At 42.2% G+C, this 22684-nt stretch overlaps 2 protein-coding genes across 2 annotated transcripts; both read right to left on the reverse strand.

The window, feature by feature from the left end:
• Positions 1 to 411: 411 nt before the first annotated feature.
• LOC139591196 (C-C chemokine receptor type 5-like) lies at positions 412 to 9691 on the reverse strand. Its single transcript, XM_071429543.1, has 3 exons — positions 9642 to 9691; positions 3981 to 4133; positions 412 to 3335 (listed from the first exon to the last, which is right to left on the reverse strand). The coding sequence occupies exon 3, from the start codon at positions 3322 to 3324 to the stop codon at positions 2254 to 2256; it is 1071 nt and encodes a 356-aa protein (XP_071285644.1). The 5' UTR covers positions 3325 to 3335; positions 3981 to 4133; positions 9642 to 9691; the 3' UTR covers positions 412 to 2253.
• Positions 9692 to 20088: 10397 nt separating this feature from the next.
• On the reverse strand, positions 20089 to 21912 carry LOC139591399 (C-C chemokine receptor type 8-like). The gene has a single exon (XM_071429955.1). The coding sequence runs from the start codon at positions 21910 to 21912 to the stop codon at positions 20857 to 20859; it is 1056 nt and encodes a 351-aa protein (XP_071286056.1). The 3' UTR covers positions 20089 to 20856.
• Between the last annotated feature and the right edge of the window lie 772 nt (positions 21913 to 22684).

Raw genomic sequence — 22684 nt, forward strand, 5'->3', positions numbered from 1 at the left:
AAACTTGGGACAACAGGCACACTGCTTGTCTGGGATCACTCTATATGGTGCAAGGAGATCTATAATTTGATGCAGAGAATCTATGGAGAATCCTGGTTTTATCCCAATATTAATATAGTGACATCTTTTATTGCCACTCTTTCTCTGTTTGTAACACACATAACCCTCTTTCTCCAAATCTCACTAATTTAAAATCTGTGGCCCCAGACTTTTTCCAAAGCTATTGTATGTCCCTCTTCTGGAGTTGGATGATGAATAAAAGCTGTGCCAGCTGCAAAAGCTTCTGGACTTCTGTGTTTGCTTGGTTTGCGGTGTGGTATTGCAAGTGCCCATTTGTCTTTTTCTCATCTCCACTCTGAGAGCAGAGCCAATGCCCTTTTGCTTACAGAAGAGAACACGGGTATACACAGATTTCCAGACACTGATTTTATTAATTTCACTGCATTAACATGAAAACAGGAAGAAATTTAATTCCAACAAGAGAAGGATTTACAGTTAAACACAGTGGTAGAACTATCACCGTTACAGTCAGATTTGTATTGCATTGAACTAATTTATGCTTTAGAATTAAAACGGTGCTTTCACATTGTTTCAGTAAAGAAAGCAGAAAAGAACAAAAAACTACTATTTTTAAGCCAGAAAGTTTACTGTGAGGATAGTTTTTGGTCTTTGTGTAGTCTATCTGTGGCTATTAACCTCACAAGGATACAATAGCTGATGGGATAAAAGCTAACAAACAGAAGCAGTGCCCAGGCATTTTAAGGCAAGAGGAAGAAGAGTATTTGCACCACCTAGATTAAGGCATCTGATAGCCAAATTAAGAGGCTGACATTTTCAGGTTCCTTCCACAGTTGGACAGTTAATCTTCCCCTGAGACTAAATCCCATGACTGCTTCTGGCTCAGGCACTTCTTACTCTCTACTGACCACTGAGGGACCTTGAAGAGATTTGCTGTTAATTCAGGCATCTACATCACATGCCTGACCTTAAGTAGCATGGAATTCCCTCTGGTGTCCTTGCTGGAGGTTAGTTAAATCTGCCCCTCTAGATTTCCACGAGCAACTCCTTGCACGCATGAGCTGTGCCCTTCCAATGAAAAGGGGAAAACACCAGAAGGCCAGCTCACTTGCATAAGGAGTGATCACCTGCACTTCTTTACAGTTTGAAGTAGGAAATTGTCTGCTATACTCCTTCTTCCTCTTCTTTGCTAACACCATGTCCCTAGAATTCCTTTCTTTTACAGGGAAACTCTCAATGGTGGAATAAATATATGGCCATTGTACACCAGAGGGCCAATGGTCCCGAGTCTTCAATCAGCATGCAGTTCTCATTGAGGCACCATTTGGCAAGAGGCACTCTTCTCCTGGGAAGGCAGGAAGGTATGCCTTGTCTGGAATTGGCTGATTTTGCAGTTCCAAGGCCACTGTCTTCCTAGAAGTGTATCCCAAAAGTCAGAGTTGCTTTGTGTGTGAAGAGCATGTTTTTCCCATGCAGGAGCCTAACCTGACGCACCAGTGTCATGTGTTGCTGTGTCAACTCTTCTTCTGCACATGATTTACCTGTCCAGAACTAGGGAGGCCTGCTCTCAGTACTGTGTTCACATCCTTCAGAGGATCCTGATATTTTGCTCATACAGAAACTTGCATTGCACATACCAAGGTAATTTTCATTCAGGTCTTGCAGATCTTTGCTGAAGGGCCCTTATTGTTTTAGTTTAGTTTTGTTTTATTTTTTTCTTGGAGGGATATGACTTGTCAGAAACAAGCTCACACTTTTTAGGACTGCATCATTGTCTTGTTGTACAGTCAGTAAACATAATGTGTGCAGTTGCTTGAAGAATTGCACCCACAAAAATTGCAATGTTGCTGATTAAAACCACTCTTTGGAAAAAGTCAGCAACTGAATGGTGATATGGCAGACATAAAATTAAAAAGCAAAAACCAAAATGCTATAACTTAGTTATAGATGTTAAAGGATTATGTTTAAAAATGACTGCACTATTAGCAAAACAGAAAAATTCTTGAGTTAAATAGTCCCAGTAAGATCTTGTGATCTTATTACCCCTTAGATTTTCAATATTGTATTCCCTTCTCAATAAACCTCAGTGGATAGATTTTTGTAAAAAAGCATGATCATATTTGTCTGGACCCTATTTAAGTCCTATTTGATGTGACCCAGGATGCCTTAAGGATGTGCCACTCCTTAAGGCAAAGCAGTGATGCAAAATTTGCTAACTAATGTTCTGATGTATTTTTACAGTCCAGTAGAGATGTCATGCTCCGCAGTGGATTGTGTGAATGTGGAACTGACTCTTTCCAACTTTTCACGATACAGACTTGGACATTTTTTGCAAAGGTGAGGTGCGACTTGCTTTCGGAAAAAGATATAAAGATATGCCCTAAATTTTTCTCCAACAAATACATAGATCACGGGATTAATGCAACAGTGGATCATTGAGATTGTTTCTGTAACTTGAATTGCTTTCTCCAGCTGACTTTTAAGTTCACAGTTTGGGATGAAAAGTGGATTTTGAAATGTATGCAAAAAAGAAGAAATATGGAATGGTGTCCAGAAGATGAAGTAAAAAATCATGATTACAAAAATAAGTCTGACTGCCTTCTGTTTTTTCTCATTCTTGGATCTCAATAGTGTTTTTAGAATTTGTGAGTAACTGAAAATCATAATTAGCATTGGAACAATAAGTCCCAGAATGTTCATCTTTAGAATAATAGAGTACTTCCAATTTATTATGGAATCACTTGGATAATGAGCACTGCATGTATAGCCTGAACTTTCCTTTTGAGTTTTGTGAAATACTATCCCAGGGACAGAAGCCAAAACAGCAACAGCCCAGGTGATGACGCTGGTGAGGATGCCATAGGTAACTGTCCTGGCTTTCAAAGCAAACACTGCGTGCACTATGGCCAGGTACCTGTCCAGGGTCAGCAGGATTATGAAGAAGATGCCACTGTAGAAGCCAAGGAGGTAGACACCTGACAGAATTCGACAGAGCACCTCCCCAAAAATCCAGTCGTGAGCTGCATAATAAGCCCAAAAGGGGAGAGAAAATACAAACAGCAGATCAGAAATTGCCAAGTTGAGCAGGTAGATGTCAGTCATACTCTTCAGTCTCTTGTATTTGACCAGGATAAGGACAACAAGCAGGTTGCCTGTCAGACCAAATATCACCACTAAAGAATAAAGAGGTGGCAAAAATTTTGCTGCAAAGTGCTTTTCCTCAGTTCCCATGCATGGTGCCGAATCGCCGTAGTCAAATTCTGTTGTGAGTGGCCAGTCAGTGTAGTCTGTGGTTTCATTTCCCATGGTGTATTGGTCTGAAAAGGAATAAAAGATCATTAAACTAGAAGAATCTCCAAGTTTAGCAGTGAAGAGAATGAAACATGCTGATGTTCTCATTTGAAATGAGTTTTGTTGATGAGCACACAAGCATTACGATGTCAAGGTGTGAAAGAGAATGAAATTGCAGAGCTCCCAGGAAACTCATCTATACATCTGGAGAGTCACACTGGTGCATGTTGGAAGTGTGTCATTTCCCACATGTGCATTGTCATGTGCATTTTTCCTCCTCAGTAGAGCCTGTCAGTTGCCTGACCCAGAGGGGACCCAGAGGGAGAGGATGGATGAATTTAATGAGCTGTGGGTAGTTTGGGGCTCTTGTGCTCATCAGTGGCTTTCCAGAGGAGTGTAGAAAGCCAGGAAGGCAAGGAGAGCACTGTGCCTGGAATGCAGAACATAGTCTTGCTTCTCATTGGGATCTGGCCCCCTCCTCATCATGATGCTCCATCCTCTATCCCTTACCCATGGAGGACCAGGCATTGGTCAGGTGTAAATGGTGCCTGCAAAGGTACTGTGAAATGGGTGAAAAACAGCTGACTTCAAGCACTTCCTCAGGTTGCTTCAAGTGACATTTTGGGAGCCTTAATGCCTATAGGAATTAGGACAGTATTAAACACACCTACCAGTGCTATTATGGGTGTTGAAGAGTGGAAAGTCAGCAGTGCTGATCTGGGTTAAAATGGCAAACACTGGCTCTTTTACAGAGCCTAGGGCAGGTGTAGGCAGTGGAAGTGTGCTGGTTTCAGATACCTCTGGACTGAAATTGCTGCATGGTCCTGTAGAGAGAACAGACAGACAAAGACCTTAGCAAACAACGCAAAAGAGTTGCTGTTCAAGTGGCCTCTAATACCTCTTTCTGTTGTAGCATCTTCCTGTTAGCTGAAAGGCCTCTCCACTGCTGTTTGGGGATGTAAGGAGTTTTGATTCCTTGTTTCAGTAGTTGTTTACAGCCTTATTCAGGAGCTGCAAAGTTCAGATTCATAGAGTGTCTTGGAGGGGGCACAAAGGCAAAAGGCAGCGATATGGCCCTAGCTAAGAGTGTGCACTACAGCTCTTCATGTGATGTCGTTCTTCACCCTTTGTAAGTCAGTGTTTCCAGTAAGGCAAGAATGAGGAAGTGCAAGAGTTGTGCAAACCCTCTGTCCCTCCTGTTTTTGTTTAGGGATGGTTGGAGGGACTGGACTTCCCCTGCAAGAACAGGTCTGGGTGTTAGCCCCTACAGCTGCCAAAGCCTCTCCTTTTCCCAAGTCCCTGGTAGGACTGTGAGCCAGATGCAGAAGCATGGATTTGTTTCACTTGATCTCTGAAAAGCTCAGGACTACTGTCTTCTCACAGACCCCCAGAGAACACAGAAGAATTCCTGTGTGTCCCATGAGAAGCTGGGCAGAGGATTTTGTGAAGTGTCAGAGGGACCAAAAGTGCTCCCTGGTCACTTAGTGAGGAAATGCAATCAATGCCTTTGGTAGCCACTCAGAGGGAGCTACTTGCTGCCTGTTTAAAGGGCTGCTCTGTCTTCCTGTGCCCTCATGACTGCTTTTATCAGACACTTCATGACAAACAGGTGGCTGCCCATGGCACGGTGTTAGTTTTGAAATCAGCCTGGAAATGTCATGCCTGTTCTTAGACAAAGGTAACAGAGCACTCCCAATGTAGAAGAGTTCAGGCAGTGCATCTGGCCCAGGTTGCTGTGTGATCCCTGAACACTCATGTCATGCACCAGTGTTCTCTCCTTTCCTGAACGCACTTTTTTCCAATGGTGTGCTCTGCCCAATGTGATTGCAAGCATGTTTTGCAGAGACCGCAGTCTCAAAACCACCTCTATTTCATTCTGTCTGCACTTGAGTTCTGCAAGTCTAAATGTCACTGAAGAAACTCAGCCTGTGGCTGGAGTGACTGAGAGACAGGCCCCTGCTCTGCTTTTTGGTAGATAGTCAATTTAACTACATCTTGGGCCACTCTGAGCTGCAGCAGGTGAAATTTTTGAGGTGTCTTAAGCTTGTGTCAGCTTATTCAGCTGTTTGAGAGAAGGCTGTTTTCTTGATACATAATTACAGAGCATTAAGGATCCGGAGGATATAGTTTTGATTTGGATTTTTATCTTGGTGGATATATGTAAAATACAAATAACCTTCTTGAACAAATTTTGTTGGTTACATGGTAGTAAAACAATTTTTCGTGTGTATATATGCACAAGTAAATATACATATACATACACCTATATATAGAATCATAGTACTGTGGAATTGTAGAATTGTTTAGATCAGAAAATACCTCTCAGATCATTGAGTCCAGCCATTAACTTAACAATGTTAAGTCCACCACTAAATCATGCCCCTAAGCATCACATCTACATAGCTTTTAAATATCTCCAGGGATGGTGATCCAACCACTTCCCTAGCCCTGTTCCAGAGCTTGATATCCCTTTCAGTGAAGAATTTTTTCCTAATATTTGATCTAAACCTGCCTTGGTGCACTTAGCCTTGTAGAATCTTTGTATCCCATAAGAGGTAAAACAAGGACGAATTCTTGCCATGTTCAACAAGCAGGCAGATGCAGTCCTTGAGCAATGCCTACTCTGGAAAAACTTCCCCCTGCCCCTAGTTTATTCCTGAGTGTGATGTTATATGGCACAGAAGATCCTTTTGGTCACTTTGGGTCATCTCTCTCAACTATGCTCACAAACCTAAAAGACATCACTATAAGACATGCTGGGAACAAAAGTAAATCCATGCCAGTCAGACCAAGCTCACCTTCCCACCACCACAATTTAGCTCTTGCCCTATACAACTGAACTGACCCTGTCAGAAAGACAGCATGGAACTGCTGTTGTTGTTTTGTTTACTGGCTCTGACCTGGTAGGAAATCTCACAGTATTTGTATGGTCCTCCTTTTCAAAACAAGCAAAAAACATTACAAATATTTTCTGAGATGTTTTTTAAAAAATGCTTATCTTTTGCACACAGGCAGTGTTAATCACAAAGAACTCTAGAAAACTGACTTAGATAAAAAACTCTATTACTGGTTGCACTTGATTTTAATTTTTTCATTTATCTCTAGCCATATTTCCCATTTTCATTTTTGTGCAGAAAGAAGCATCTTCTGCAGAAGTTGTAGCCCTAGACGTGATGTCTGGTTTTGGCTCTTAGGTTGTCTAGATGTGAACCTTCAGAACTAAGTGTGTTACAGCAAAGAGATCTCCAGGTTTATCTCTGCTTTTGTGCTGTTCAAACATAATTGGAGCAATTCTGATTTGAGAACTTGTATTTAATTATTTTATTTCCTTTTTTTTCTGTCCAAAACTACACATGAATATTCAGAAAGTCTTAATTATTTGCATTTTCTGTACTGCATGTGGCCATCAGTGCCCCCTGTCCTGACCATAGTCCCACTATTTCTGCATACACAGGGTAGTTTTGTTTGCTAACAGAAATTCTGAATGATTTTTGCAAAAGTAGGCAACATGCCAAGGTTAAGGTAGACATATAAGAGGAGAACTTACTAATTTATCATGTGTTTAACCATGTAAGAGTATCTAAATACATGAACAGTCCAATAAGATGCTACTGTTGCTTCCCCTTGGAGGACTGGTTGTGTTCTGAGTTGCCAAAAAAGAGGTACAGGGAGGTTTGGCCAAGCAATGGGCCAAATACCAGGACCCTGGAAAAAAAATTCATGCAAAGAACATTGAGTTACATCTTAGATGGGATAAAATTTGGTTTGCTGAATGCTTGTAAATTAGTGAGCCCAAATAAACGTAGTTTCGTTTCTCTAAGTTTTAACAAAGCTGCACTTATGGCAACATCAGAGATTCTTGTAATGAAGATGCAGCCCTGAAGTCTTTCCAGATTTCTGTATTTTGGCTGCTTTGGGAGAAGCCTCATTAGCTCTTGAGCATTAGCTGCTATCAACAGTGTCACTTTAGCTAGAAGATGTCTAGGTGCTGGCAGGACTATCAGACATGATATTGTCATGTCATTCAAGCAAAGCAGCTCCTGAGTTGCTACAGTGACTTATTTAGGGATGACATTTGTCACAGCCCAATGAGTCTGCTGTGGTCTAGAGGTGATTTGGACAAAACTTCCCCTCAGAAACCAGAACTCATAGTAACTACAAGTTACAAGAGCATCTGTGCATGAATGGAGCTCCTTATCTCAAAACCGAATGACCTTCCCAAAGTTCCCTTCACCTTTTTTCAATTTAAGAAAAGATTTCTCTTTAGTAATGTATGAGCAGGTAACACAGTGCTACTGCCCTCACTCTCACTCTCCTTCTTTCACAAATGCCAGCATTTGGCACACAGAAAAAGAAATTGCTTAATGACTTGTAATCAGCTTAAAAGTATGTGTCAGCAGCAACTAGGGCACTTTTTGAAGAGAGAGAAGTGCAACATAGCACTGAGTAATACTGAAACTTAAATAACAAAAAATAATACCACATATTGTGGTAGCAGGCCCTGCAAGAGAGGTACCCAGTGTTTCCTGCTCTACCTCTTTAACTTTGCCTTTGATTTTCTAGGAGGAGCAAAAGTGCAGAGAAATCTATGCACAAACACGTGCACTTGCTTGGAGAGCAAGCATAAAAGTAAGAACTTTTCCTGAGTTACCAGGAAAGATGAAGGAAAAGATGGAAGTGTAAACTAAATACTCTGTGTAAGACTCTAAACTGATAGTTTCCCTCAAAAACAGCTTTTCATGTGGTAGTGACCACAGCATTTCTTTCTAGGATTTGACTGGGCAAAGAGCCCCTTCCAAAATTAAACCTTGCCTGGGAAACCTCTTCCTCTTTTCTAACAGCTGAGCATTAGAAACATTCAGAATTACTTGCCTCCTAACTGATGAGTTTTTTCCAACCCTGCTAAACTTTGACAATAAAATATATTCTGGGCTGAAAAGAGCAGGCTTAATTCTCTGTGAGCCCTCAAGATCTGATTGTTTATGTTCCCCATCAAAACCAGAAAGACAGCCTGGCAAAAACTCTGAGCTTTTCTGCAGTTAAATAGAGTCAGTCTACAGGCCTCAAGACAAAAGAAGGAGGATGTGTTCTTACCTAAACAAATGTACAGTAAAAGAATATCATAAGCACTGAAAATTAGCATTCTGAGAAAGAGAAATTTGAGACATGGATTAAGTATCTTCCTCCAAATCATGAGTATATATGTATACATAGGCTCTTCTCTTGTGTAAGCTAACTTCTGGGCTTGTATGTCTGTTAGGGGTTTTTGTGCTGAGATGTGGTTTGGGGTTTTTTTCAGTATCTGATAAAACATTGAATTTGGAGTAGTTCAGGCAGCAGTTGTAGTCACAACCATTCTGAGGATGAACTCAAGTACAAAATGGAATGCTAATAACTTGGAGTGGAGGTTGCCAGCATATGCCATAGGATCATGTGATGTCCTGTTATTGCTCCAAGGGTCTCTACACTGAGACATTCAAGCCACCTGCTCTGTTGCTGTCAGCTGTTCCAGGCAAATGACAATGCAATTCTCCCAAGAATGTAAAAAAAATGAAAAAGAATTTGTAGGCTGTTGTAGTTTTTTTGCTAATATACAAGCGGCAAATCTCATTTATCCAAGCAGAGGAGCTCACCTTTTCTTGTGTGTGAGTAGAAAAATTCCGGGGCAGTACTGATGATTTTTATTAATGTAAAACCTCATTAACAAAAATTGCCATCTGGGTATAAAACTGATACCTTGTTGAGATGTAGCTGAGGTATGGAGTAAAGACTTTCTAATGTGGTGACTCAGAGACATCACATTAAAAAGAGGATCCAGTCACAATATCCCTTTAAAAAATTATAATGAAATAACACTTTTAACAGATTAAATGTTTGAATAATACAGAGAAACCATGTGATAGGATAGGATAGGGATGGAGAACACCTGCCAACTGCATCTGACAGAGCAAGACGTGTTTTAGATATGGAGCATTTAACTTAAACATGAAGGATTTAATCTCTGACCAATTTTTATCCTTAGCAGAATGCAACTTCAAGCTATCAAGTCTCCTGGAACTGCTTCAAAACCAAGACCCAATAAGTTTCTGGTACAAAGACAGATTATCATTTTCTACACCAATTGTCCAGTTGAATTCTCTCCTTTCACATTTAGCTTTATACCAAGCTCTAAGCTAGTTACAAGACCAAATTGTTCCCAAATGTATTATCTCTGCTTCAATGTCAGCTCTACTGCCACTGTCAATAGGCACGGTGACTCCCCACCCAGAGAATTTCTCTTAAACATACATACATTTAGATGGAAAGATAAAGGGAAAAAATCAGCTACTCACTGTTTCATCAAGCTGGTCTAACTGTGGGTGCTTCTTCTTTGTGAACGAACATTTATCTGAAAATAGGAAACAGCACTTCCTGTGACATATTGCAAAAGAGGGGGCAAGTTTCTTCTCCCCTGAAAAAAGCTTGGTTTCCAGGATGAAGTCAAAACTGGTGGATGAAGACTTTATGGGTGCCAGCTTATTCTTCTCCAGCTGGAACTACTCCATCTCTACAGGGTTAAGACTGGCTGGTTCAATAAAATCCCATTCTCAGGTCAGTAAGTATTTCTACCTGCTCTGGAAACTTCTAATCTCAATTTACTCTCTTCCAGTTTGAATCCATTGCACTTCATCCTGTCACCCCATGCCCTTGTAAAAGGTTCCTCTCCTCTTTCTTGGAGGCTCCCTTCAGATACTGGAAGTCCACAATTAAATCACCCTGAAGTCTTCTCTTTTTCAGGCTGAACAAACCAAATTTCTTCAGACTTTTCTCACAGGAAAAGTCCTCCATTCTTCTAGTTGTCTTGGTGGTCTCCTCTGGACTTGTTCCAACAGTTTAATACCCTTCCCATGCTGGGGACCCCAGAACTGATGCAGCACTCCAGGTGAGGTCTCACCGGAGCAGAGCAGAGCAGAAGGACAGAATCCCTTCCCTTGCCCTGCTGGCCACGCTGCTCTGGATGCAGCCCAGGATGTGTTTGGCTTTCTGGGCAGCAGGTGAACATCACTGGGTCATGTCCAGTCTCTTATCCATGAGCTCCCCACACTTCTCCCCTATTAGTTCACCCCCCAGCCTGTGCTGATACTGGGGATTGCCCTAACCCAGGTGCAGAACCTTGCACTTGGACCTGTTAAACCTCACAGGGTTCCCATGGACCCACGTCTCAAACTTGTCCAGCCCCCCCAGACAGCATACCATCTTTCAGGTGTGTTAGCAGCCCCACTCAGCTTGGTGTCATCTGCAAATTTGCTGTGGGTCTACTCAATCCCTTTGGTAATAAAGATATTAAATGGTGCTTGGTCCCAGTTCAGACCTCAGGGGGACACCACTTGTCACTGATGTCCATTGGGACTCTGAGCCATTGACAACTTCCCTCCAGACAGGATGGCCCAACCACTTGCTAATCTGTCTAACAATTCACCCATTGAATCCATCTCTCTCCAACTTAGAGAGAAGGATATTGTGGGGGCTGTTCAGAAGACCAGATAAACAACATCCATAGCTCTTCCCTTGCCCGCTCTTGCAGTCACTCCATCACAGGAGGCCACTGGATTGGTCAGACAGGACTTGTCCCTGGTGAAGCAGTGCTGGCTGTCATGAATCAGCTCTCTGCCCTCCACGTGCCCTAGCACAGCTCCCAGGAGGATCTGTTCCATGTTCTTCCCAGGCACAGAGGTGAGGCTGACAGGTCAGTTGTTCCCAGGGCCATCCTTCCTACTCTTTTTAAAGATAGGTACAATATCTTCCTTTTTCCAATTTTCCAATTTTTCCAATTTCCTGGGACTCCACCTGACTGCCATGACTGCCATGACTTTTTATCATGGAGAGGGGCTTGGCAACTACTGTCAACCAATTCCCTCAGGACTCTGGGATGCATCTCACTGGGTCCCATAGATCCTTATAAAACAGGACTTATGATAATATGACCACTTCTCTGCTCCTTATGGAGTCTTTTTCAATTTTATAGCAAGGCTACTTATTTCAAATTCCACTCTTTTGGCAGCAGCTCTTGACCATTCTCCCTAAGACTGCAGAGTGTTTACCTACAGCATTCCTGAAAATCAGTAAGACTGGCTTGTGCTACAGTTATAGCTGGATTTTTTTCATTTCCTAAAAAATTTATTTCAATAAACCCAGGGATATATAACCTGAACACGTGTTAAAGGCAGTATAAAAGAGACTCATAAAGCTGTTTCAGAAAGAGTACCTAAGCACTCAGGAAGAGGGGTGTGATGGCTGGAATCACATAAGGGAAGGGATTGTGTAGATTTTGCTGTAAGTACAGACAGAAAACCATTGAAAACTTTCAAGCCTGAGCAGAAAGTGCCTTTCCTACAGTGACACAGTGGATAACAGGGAGACCCAAGACACATTTCCATTCTATCCCATCTCTCTCTGAGTTGCTGTCTGAATTTGAAATTCTCTTTTACCACTCAGGACATCTCTTCCTACTCAATGTCTCTTCCTACTCAATGTACAGGCTGCTAGTTCAGAAGTGTTGTTTGCATGTTTCATCTTTTATGAACTGCTATGCCTGGTAAAGAAATGAATTGGCTTTCAGGATTCAAAATCCTGCCTAAAGAACTTCATTTTCACTGCCTAATGAAAAAGAAGGGTGTCACCTGGAGAAGGGGCTTGCCTTTTAAGGGAGAAACTCCTTTGGAATCCACTGTCCAGGGTCTTTGTGTGGGTGTAACCTTCTGGGAATAGTAGAGGTAGTCCTTGACTTCTTCCCTCCCTGTCTTGTGAAACTGGGGCTTCTGCCTTGCTCAGAGCCTTTCTGGAGTCACCAATATCCAATTAGTTTTAAGAAAGATCACAGAAGAAATCTTCCTTGGAAGACTTCTGTTCTATTTTCATAACCTGGGGGGAAAACAGCAGTTTTGAGTTTGGCAGAATGGGTTTGGTGGATGCTTGTGGTGGTGAATGAATCACTCCTGACCGACCACTGTATTTTAACTTGAAGACAAAAGCATGGTTTTGCACATATTGTTTGGAAAGAATTTTAATTCTTTGTGCCCCCAATCTTGGTGCTTAGACTGAAGACAAGTGGACAAGTGTTTTCAGGCTGCCTGAGCCCTCGTTGCTCCAACCTTTGAAAATCAGGAATGGTCTCTTTCCAAAATGGTAATGCAAATAATCTGAAACTTCAAGAAGTTTGAGCAAGATTAAAATACAGGAGAAAAAAAGAAGACAAATTCAAAGGAAAGGCAACATTTCATATCAGGCACTTAAATTTAAGCCCCTGTGACTACATATTGACCTGTAGCCAAATTACTATCATCTTATAGAGGATAGAGCCTGTTACAAAAGACAGAACCCCCTGAAAATGTCTTTTTCAACCATGTTGAGACTCTGAAGAAGTCCAGAGGAAAGAAATTATGTTTATTGGTCTAGAAAGCATGGCCTGTGAGAAGTGATTGCAAAAGGACTAGAGGATTTCTCAGACTTAATTTCTATGATTTTAGTCATAATAACTTTCTTGTATGGGTTTAATGGGCTTTATAAACATTAACTAATTCATATAACTTCCTAAGAGATAGAAGCAGAAGAAGCAGTGGGAGAAAAGTCTCCCAAAGTCAGAGACATTGCCAGGAGAAGATTGCCATTTAAAATTAGGTTCTCCCTCTCCATTAAAAATTAGAATGAACAGTAAGAAAAGAGTACAGAAACTTCAGTGTACTAATCCATTGGAATTCTAGAAATAGGGAAGTACTGCTTGACCAAAGGGAAGAATCAAAAAAGAATGAAGAACATCTGCAACAAAACTGTCTTACTTTATCTGGAGCTTTCTACAAGCTGTCACAACAGTACCACTGAGAGAACTAAAGCAGGGGAATCAAACCATGATGTGCTTATATTACTCCATCAGTTTCTGAATGTAAGAGAAAACCAGGTTTTTGTGACTATAATACAATGTTATGGGCATACTGAAGTCATGCTGTGGGGATTTACTTAAAGGCACTGAAATAATTTTCCTCTTTTTCTTGAAGAAGTATCTTTTCCTGTGGAGGGAAAGGGATGCTGGAGACAGGTCACTAATGGCAAAAATATTGGTAATATTACCAACCAGATTACCTAAATAGAAGTGACTGGTCTGCAGCTATATGCCAGTTAGACTGTAGCAAAGGTAAGAGATGGCCTTGCAGTTCATCTCATTTTCTAGGCTTTCTATGGAAGGAGAAATGCTGACTTCAGTCCTTGTGTCAAAGCCTTTTCAAGAATTTCAGGCCAAGCAGGATAGCATGAGGGAAGGTGCATACTGAAGGAGTTGTTTTCCAATGTGCTTCAGCCATTTTTTATTATTAAATTGAATGAAGCAGATCTTTTGTGCTAAAAGAGGAATCCAATAAATATCTTGATGAGACCTGTGCTGCAGACTCCTCTCAAGCACCCTCACCCACAGCAGCTCACATCAGACATTTTGATGACTGTCTTCAAGTTTACAGGGATGGGCATGTTGCAACTTTGGTTGAGCACAAGGAGGAGCACAGAGCAGGCCTTTGCAAGGTCTGTTAGTAGGGAATTCTTTCCCAATTCCTCCAAACTGGAAGGTATAGGCTGCAGGAATCATCTCTCTCCCGCCCTTAGTTGGTAGTTGGCTAGCAAATCCAAGGGCTCCTTCTCTAGCAAAGGGACAGAGGTACGTATTTGCAGAGGGTGGCAAACTGTTTTAAGCTACTCCACCTTAGGCTGCAATGAATCACCTAATGTAGGGAGCTCTCTTTAATGATATAAACAGCCTTTCAGGGTACACAGCCAGCCTGTGCATTGATAAAACTTTCAGGTAACTTAAATGAATACTTTAGGGCTTTTGGTGATGAGAAACCATTTATTTTGGAAAAACATCAAGTCAAATATTTTTGTTTTGCTGTTCTTTGGGGCCAAGGTGCTTTTTTTAGCAGGTAAGCTTGATAATGCTGTCTACTGCCATTGCTGAAGAGGAATAGATCAAAGGTAGATCTAAAGACTAGCCCAGGTGGTGATGCACCCAGAGGATGGAACACATTTGTTATGGCACTATGAAGACTGTACTCTGCTCATGCCCATGAAAACTGCATGTGCTGCCTAACATGGCACAGAAGTAAGGCTGCAAAGCCTGTCCTCCTCTTTCCCTGCATCCTCATACCCATGCAGGTGTTCTAAAACTGTGTTTGGGGTGGGGTAGGAACATACATAAAAGTTAAACAGTTTCTATTGGTGGCTTATGCAAGTTGCCATTAGCTGCTCAGGTGTCACAGTACTTCCTTACAGCTTTAGGGCACTTCACAGAGCCTTGGAGGAGTAAGACCTGGAAACAGAGATATAAGTAAACTCAGAGTCCTATATATTCTTAAGATATTCTGCATTACCCACAGAAGAATGACAAAAGGATGTATCAATGCAATGTATCAATCTGCCCTTCATGTTAACCTCTCCTCACAAACATTGAGGTGCTCAGTCCCCTGCCACAATCCTTGGCTCAGTTTGCAGAAGGCACCCTCCCAGCTGAGGGACTGGTTATTTGGGGTTCTCTTTATTGCTCTTCACTACAGTGCAGGAGCAGGCCCTATTTAATGCACATTATCCAGGCCCTTCTAGAACTGTAGAATTCTGCTTTTCTCTCACAATCATGTCTCTAGTTCTGTCAGGCTAACCTCTGAGTCCTTCACAGATATTACTGTATTTGCCTTCTTAACACATTTATTAGATGAAGCAGTACAATTACGTCCATTTTGCCAGCACCCACTAATTTGTGGAACCTGGTTTGTAAACTGTTTTTCTCCTGAGCAAAGTACTGTGCTGGAGCAGGGTTCTCATCTGTTGTAGCTGCTGGTTCTTGATCTTCACATTGATTCTTGGAACACGAGGATCACAACAGCAGAGGCTATCTATGAAGATCTTTGTGTGAGTGGAAAGGGAAGGTGCTTAATTTGTGTGCTAGAATTAGTCACTCTGGGGTGAGTAGGATAAAATCAGCTCTAAGTGTCTCACTCCCTTGATGAAACTTGTGCCTGTCCTGTGATAAGCCTGCAGATTTCAGTACTATTTGTGGCACAGGACTTGGCATCTCTGAAATGCAAGCCTTCCCTGGTTTTGCTTCTCAGGTATCTGCAGGACTGATCAGTGAAATGGAACCTGAAAGACACAAATGGCTCCAAATAGTCTGCAGTCTTCTCAGAGACTGGCCTCACACTCCTGTGCATGTACCTGGGAGACCCTGCTGTGTTCCTGAGAAAACTCCCCACGGACAGTCCAGCAGCTTGAAGCCAGCTTGGTAGCCACACTACACCAACTTACACATATAATGAATCTGATGTCAGTCATCTTCTGGCATGTTTTATTTATGGGTGGAGAGACCACTTCCTTTGTAACTTCTATAGAGAATACACAGGGCTTCAGATAAGCCATCAAATCTTTTTTCACAGTCCACAGCAAACTAACCATACACAGAGTCTGTGGCACTACAGACTTCAAATTCTTCTCCATCCTCCATCCAAAAGAGGATGACTGTGATATTTTCTGTACTGTGGTAGATTGCATCCTCTTTATATCTTTTTTTTTTTTTTTTATTTCAAGGTAGTACTAATTGCTGTCTCATAATGGGAATGGAAGAGATAGCTTACAGCTTTGTCACAAGGGAGATATTTCACACCTGCAGTCAGTTGAATGGTTCTAGATAGGCTGTGCCACTGTGCAAAACAGTCTCAGCAAGAGTGATAGGAAGCCAAGTCCATCTGTATTTGTAAAGCTCTCAGATCACATTGCAGGAATTGTTTTACATTTAGCACATGCAAACCAGTTGGTCATTCTTCTTGGAAAGATTGTGTAAGCATTAAGATGAAAGCAAACCACAAGTAAGTGACGAAAATAACTTCAGCGAAAACCTGTGTAAGATAATTTAAAGGGAAACTGATATTTCTGCCTCAGTTTTACTGAAGTATGCTGAGATAAACACCTACATAAACACCTACATGAATCCTAGGAAGAAAAAGTATTTTCATTGCCTAAAGTGTATTTGTTTTCACCAGAAATCTCAAAACCTTTCACTGGCCTGTTTGTTTGGGGAGTTAACCTTGTTCACTGGTGCTCCATTTTACAAGACTTCATCAAGTGACACTATTTTCAATAGTATTGGATATTGGAGAAGTTCACTGTCTATTACTGTTTTTCACACTGTCCAGGGACCATTTCTTATCTCCTAGTTGTTCATATGTTAAAATGCATTAAACATTAAATGCTTACAAGTGCTCACCACTGGCACTTCCAACTTCCCTCCCTCCACACATTTCACTGAAAAGACTTTCAGGGAAGTCTAAGTCATGCCAGCCTTTGTTTTTTTAATCTGAAATCAAGAGGTCTCTCCTGAGGTATAACCTAACATTTTCTCTGAGATAGAAGCTCAAAAAAATTAGGGCCAAAGGTTTTGGACATGAGCCACAACCTGGAGAATCTGTGTCAGAACACTGTGACAAGTGAAAACAGTTTGTCAGCTAGCTTGAGAATCAGTGTGAAGGAAGAGAGCAGGTTGAGTCACTAGGGGGAGAGACTGGACTGGCCAGCTGACACTGCAGTGCACTGGGATGGATGAGAGAGGACACCTGATTCTCTTCTTCAGGCCAAGAGAAGGTAAGGAACGGCTGACAGAGAAAGAGAGGGAGCAAGCAGCTGGGCACAGGAGTCATCTAAGGGCAACCAGAGTGGTGAGCAGACCTCTGAGATTTTGGGGTTCTTAAAGAAAGTTATAGTTAGGCATGCTTCGGAGCTTGGTGGCATTATGAGGTCATTTCAGCAGAAATTGCAAACCACAGAAAGTTTTGTATCTCACTTCTGGGTTAATTTATAAATGCATTTGGGGTTTGCACTGGATAATGTATTTTGGTTATAACATATTTCTAATTAAGAAAAGCAAAATCCACACAAGGTATGAGGCAGGAGGTGGTGTGAGGTGTGTTTCTGTAGCCAAGGTTCTACTGTAAGGAGTACAAATAGTTAGTGTGTGGCCACGAATGAGCAATGTCATTGATTTTATCTATTCCAATTATCCTTTATAACTGGAAACTAAATAAGAGAAGGAGGTAATACATACTTCTTATCTGGATCTTTTTAACTCTGATGTCAAGCCCCAGAAATATTATGGACTTTCCCAATGAGTGCTGTATCCTGCCACACTGAATTCAGTGGTGGTTCTCAAACATGTGGCAGATTTCTCATAACCCTAATGAGGGGGGTGGGCAAAATGGAGGACATCTGAAATTCAGTCTCACACCTTCTTAAGTTTGGGCTATCCCATGGTAAGTCAAGAGAACTGAGGGACACCGTGAAAGCTCTGAACTTGGCAATCATAGGCTGGAGGAAAGCCAGAAGGAATCACAAATAGCACCACAATACACATTATTATTTTGCTTTTCTAACTGTCAGTGCTCCTTTGCAGTGCTTTGCACAGTATTAGTATGCTTCCCTTACTGTAATGGCCTGGGAGGTGTTTTTGAGGATGTGCACATTTGGCCAAGAGGCCTTGGAGTAGAGTAAGGTCAGACCTGGATAAGGTTACAGTTCCACAGGCATCAGGCTACAAAAGGACAGAGAGAAACATGAGACAGAAAAGTCAGTGAAACATGTTATATGAAAATCAATAGCTGAAAATCAATAGATGAAAGTTCAATCCCTTCAGAACACAGTTCAGAACCAGGTGGGGAAGTGTTACTAAATGTGAAAAGTGGTATTCAGTAGTTTAACTGGCAATCTGGTATCAATGGTTTCAATAGAGCTTGGTCTCTGGAGGAACAATAATTGCTTTGAATGTGCAACATCTCATTAGAATATCTATTCTACAAACAGCAATAATTTCCTTATTCCATCCTCTTCTGAACAGAGATCACATTTCCACTAATTTAGTGGAACAAGACTGAGCTATATATTTTGGCATATGTATTCACAGTATCACACCAAGCCCCAGGAAATCCAGGTGACATTAATCTTGACTGTTACTTGGTGCTTTTGCAGTGGTATTTGAGCAAATGAAAACTAACTGATCTGGTTATGAGTTGATTGCAAAATTTCTTTTACCAATTTTGCTGTGTGTCAGAACCTTGAAACTGAGGAAACAGTGAAACTGCTACCTGCTTTATTTCAAGATTATTATACCTGCTGAAAAAAGTAAATTGTTGACAAGTTTCTGCCTAAAAAAAGAAATGTATAATTGAAGAAATAGCACTACCAGCTCTCTATTTTTATTATCCTGAGAACATAGTGCTCTTTTCCAGAACTCTTTTAGTGCATACAAGTGCAAACATTTTTAAACATTGTTTAGTGTCTCCATAGATTCTTTCCATCACATATAAGAAGAGTAGCATAAAGTCTTGTGGTCCAAATCATTGTAAATAAAATTTCATGTTTAGAGAAGAAGCACAGTGCTTCTGGGTGCTCTGCTGTGTACAGGTGCTTTGAGGTGATGCCGGGTGTGTTTGTGTTCTGATAGTTTTAACAACAAAAGGGGCAAAATACCTACATGTATTATTCCTTTTCACAGCCACATTATACAGAGGAGGAGCCTGCTGAAGGGAAAAGTGTCCTCAGAATCTGCAGTCTGGCTCTGTGAGAGATTGGCTGTGCTTGGGCAGAGGATGTGAGGCCTGGATCTACATTCCTGAATTCTTAAACGCCAGTATTTTAAATACAGCAGTGGGGGGGAGAACTCTTCAGTGAGCCCAGCAAAGTACATTTTTTACCCCAGAGTTTGACCTTTGTCTAGTAACCTAGAGAGAATCTTACTGGTCATTGGTAAAGTGCCAGTGCGTGAGGGCTGGTCAGACAACATTTCCATTACCCCTTCCTCTCAAAATATCAGTTAAAGCAATATAAGCTCTGTTGCCTGTCCCTTCCTACAGGAAAAATGATGGTAAGTGTCACTGAATATTTTATACAGAAATACCTTCATCCAAACTCCAAAATCTGGCCACAGAGAGAAGATAACCTGACCTGAGATGCTGACCCACGTTTCTTTTCAATCATTAAAATCCGATGCAGTCCAAAAAACCCCACAGAAATGCACAGAAAGCTTTATTTCTATATAGAAGTTTTCTGAGAAGTAAAAGAATATAATAATTGAGTTGCAGGGTATTTCTTGTTCATTGAGGAATAAAGCCTAGAAACGTTACTCATGCTATCTATAATAAAATAAAGAAGTATTTTCTATACTATATAGTTAATAGCAAGAATATTTTGGCACCAAGGTTAATTTTTTCCTTTTTTAATTTTTAGGAAGGATAAAAATATGAAATTATATTTTCAGAAGGAAAGGTAAACTTAGGAAAATATTTAAAATTTTTATTACCTTAAAAAAGAAAATCTTTTACAATATCAGGCTGGGTTTTCCCAGATTTCAGGTGTTCTCTTGATTAACTTTTAAAAATGTATTTGCAGTAATACTACCTCAATATAAATTATATTTTTTCCCTGTGAATTTTTACTGGGATTTGGAGAACAAAGCTTCCTTAGCAGAAAAGTGGAGATAAGACTTGTTTTGCTGAAGAACTTCAGGGTGCCTCTCAATTCCATCAGATGCATTTATTCGATACCCACTCAAAAATATGCAAACTCAGTTTCCTTGTCCTAATCAAGGCTTGTGAGTCAGGCAGACCATCAAGAACCAAGACAAAAAAGGTGTAGCTAATGTTTATTTGAAGACAGCATTTTTTAAATGGCAGAAAATTAAGATATTTGGGAAAAGAGAAGGATCCTGCTTTGCTACAGGTCATTTTATGATGGTTACATTTAGCAGAGAGCATGGAAGGCGCAGAGTTGGAGCTGCCACAGCTCCAGAGGTGATGCAGAGCCCCCACCTGCTCTGAGGACAACCTTTTCAAGTGTAGGAGCCTCCATGAGTGACCAGTATAGGGGATGCCTGGAGCCATTGCTTTGTTAGTTTCGGAGGCATCACTACCAAAGGCTGGTCTGGGTGACAGCAATTCAAGGATTCCAGGGCTGTCCCCCTGGGCCCATTCCACAACAAGCAGGGTGGAAGGGGGGGCTTTTTCCTCTGGGATCTGAGGGAAAGGGGAAACTGTGACAGTGTCTGAGGTGATTCCCTCTTTGCCATATGAGGCAATCCCAATGCCTGTCCACTTCCCACCTTCCAGAGGGGTGTCACACACTTGTCCCAGGGATGTAGGGATTCAGCTTCCACAAGGCACAGCATACTTGGGGGTGAGGCAGAAGCGATGCTTTTGTCAGAGGAGAAAGTAGATACTAGAGGAAGCAGCCTGCTTGCTGAAGTCAGTATTAAAGGAGCTCTAAAACTTAATAAAAAATTATTCTGTAGCAATGTATGTTCACCATTTCATAAACGCACTGGTTCTCTTGGGAAATCGATGTCACAAGTTCTTGTGTGGCAGGTCACAGCGTGTCCCAACAGGAGGCACAGCATACTGCATCTCCCAGGGGATGCTGCATACATGGCACGACCTCCAGGACCACAGCAGACTTTTGGCCGGCCCCTCGCCCCAGCAGAAGGTGGCTCAGGTGTGCTCACAGGACCCCTGCACTGTCAGACCAGCCAGAGAGCTGGGTGGGTGCTGAAAATGACTGTCCAGCCCCGGCACCTCCGGCAGGGCTGGAGAGGACACGACCACAGGACTGAAGGAGTCCTTTGAGATGGGCCTTGAAGGTGACACCGGCGAAGGCGTAGATGATGGGGTTCAGGCAGCAGTGGATGAAGGAGATGGTTTCTGTCAGCTGCAGGGCCAGCGCTATCTGGGAGCTCGCCTTGCAGTCATTGATGACGTGCAGGCTCTGCAGAGAGTCCAGGAACAGCACAATGTTGAAAGGAGTCCAGAAAAGGAAGAAGACGATGACGATGATGAAGATCATCTTGATCGCCTTGACCTTGCTGCGGTTTTTGCATTTTTGCAGGTTTTTTAGTATCTGAGTGTAGCAGCAAACAAGGATGCTAAAGGGAATCAAGAGGCCCAGGATATTGGCTGCAAACTGAGAAGCAACCTTCCAGGTATTGTCACCTGGGGGGTACGTGGGGACACACTGCAATGCCTGCTCGACCTCCAGCTCCTGGCTGAACATGATGTTGGGCACAGAAGCCAAGCCAGCCACCAGCCACAGGATCATGCTGATAATGATGCCACAAGTGGCTGTTCGTATCCTCATGGCATAGACAGCATGGACAATTGCTATGTACCTGTCTACGCTCATGAGGGTTATAAAGAAAATACTGCTATAAAAACCTGTGTAGTAAATCCCAGCCATTACCTTACACATGGCATTGCCAAAAACCCACTGGTCTGAAGCGTAGTGGGCTTGGAAAGGGAGGGGCAAAACGAAGAGGAGATCAGAGGCTGCGAGGTTCAGCAGGCAGATGTCAGTCATTGTTGTCAGCCTTTTCCTGGTCAGGAGAACCCAGAGGACCAAGGAGTTTCCCAGGAGGCAGAAGACAAACACAAGGCAGTAAAGAATTGGCAGAAAGAGGGATTTAAACCTGCGAAAGTTGTTTCCTTCGTTACACGGAGCAGTGTTTTCATCGTATCCATAGTCATATTCTGTTGTGCCAATGAATTGGCTGGTGGGATTCATCTCAGATGCCTGTGCAGGAAAGAGAAAGGATTAGAAATGTTTGGCTGTTCTGGCACAGCACTCCCATGGTGGCTTCTGTCTCTGTGTGGGCTGTGTTGAGCCTGTGGGCCAGCCTTCAGGCAGACGGGAACTACAAAATGCAGTTTTGGTGTCACTGGCTGGCTGAGAACAGCTGTGCCACCCAAAGGGCTGCCCTGCAGCCTGCTGATTGCTCACATGTGTAAGTGTGAGCTCTGGGATGCTCTCTGTTTTTCCTGAAACTGCTTTAGTGCCAGCGCACCAGCTCCTCACTATTACAATGACAGGGAAAAATTCAGGTCTCTGAATAGTCATAGTGATAAAAAAATTACAAATCCTTCATCTGACCTAAGGATCTCAATTCTCTTGTGCTCCCTGGGGTGGGGAAGCTTTTTGCCTGCAGCATAAAGACCCTGATAAAAGTGTTTTGCCTGATGAAGCTGTCACCAAGCAGCATAACACTTTTTTTAGCAGAGCTTATCAGGGCTAGGTACTGGCACAGAGTGCAGAGACATGCAAGCTACTTTTCCATGGGTGGGTCCAGGATTGCATGCAAAAAGCTCTGCAGCAACAAGGAATTCACAAGACTGCACAGCAGCACTTGCAGTGCCAAGCTCTGAGGTGCCACCAATCTCCAGGGCAGCTGGTGAGCAGCTTGGCTGTGCCTTTTGCCACAGCACAGCAGCTTTGTGCTCCTGCCTGTTCTGTCCAGCTTCAGTTTTCTAGCATATAGAAAACCAAAACATTAGCAGGA

The sequence above is a fragment of the Agelaius tricolor genome, unplaced genomic scaffold (genome assembly GCF_023055355.1).
Source record: "Agelaius tricolor isolate 1412-34295 unplaced genomic scaffold, bAgeTri1.0.p SCAF_6, whole genome shotgun sequence".
Taxonomy (NCBI): domain Eukaryota; kingdom Metazoa; phylum Chordata; class Aves; order Passeriformes; family Icteridae; genus Agelaius; species Agelaius tricolor.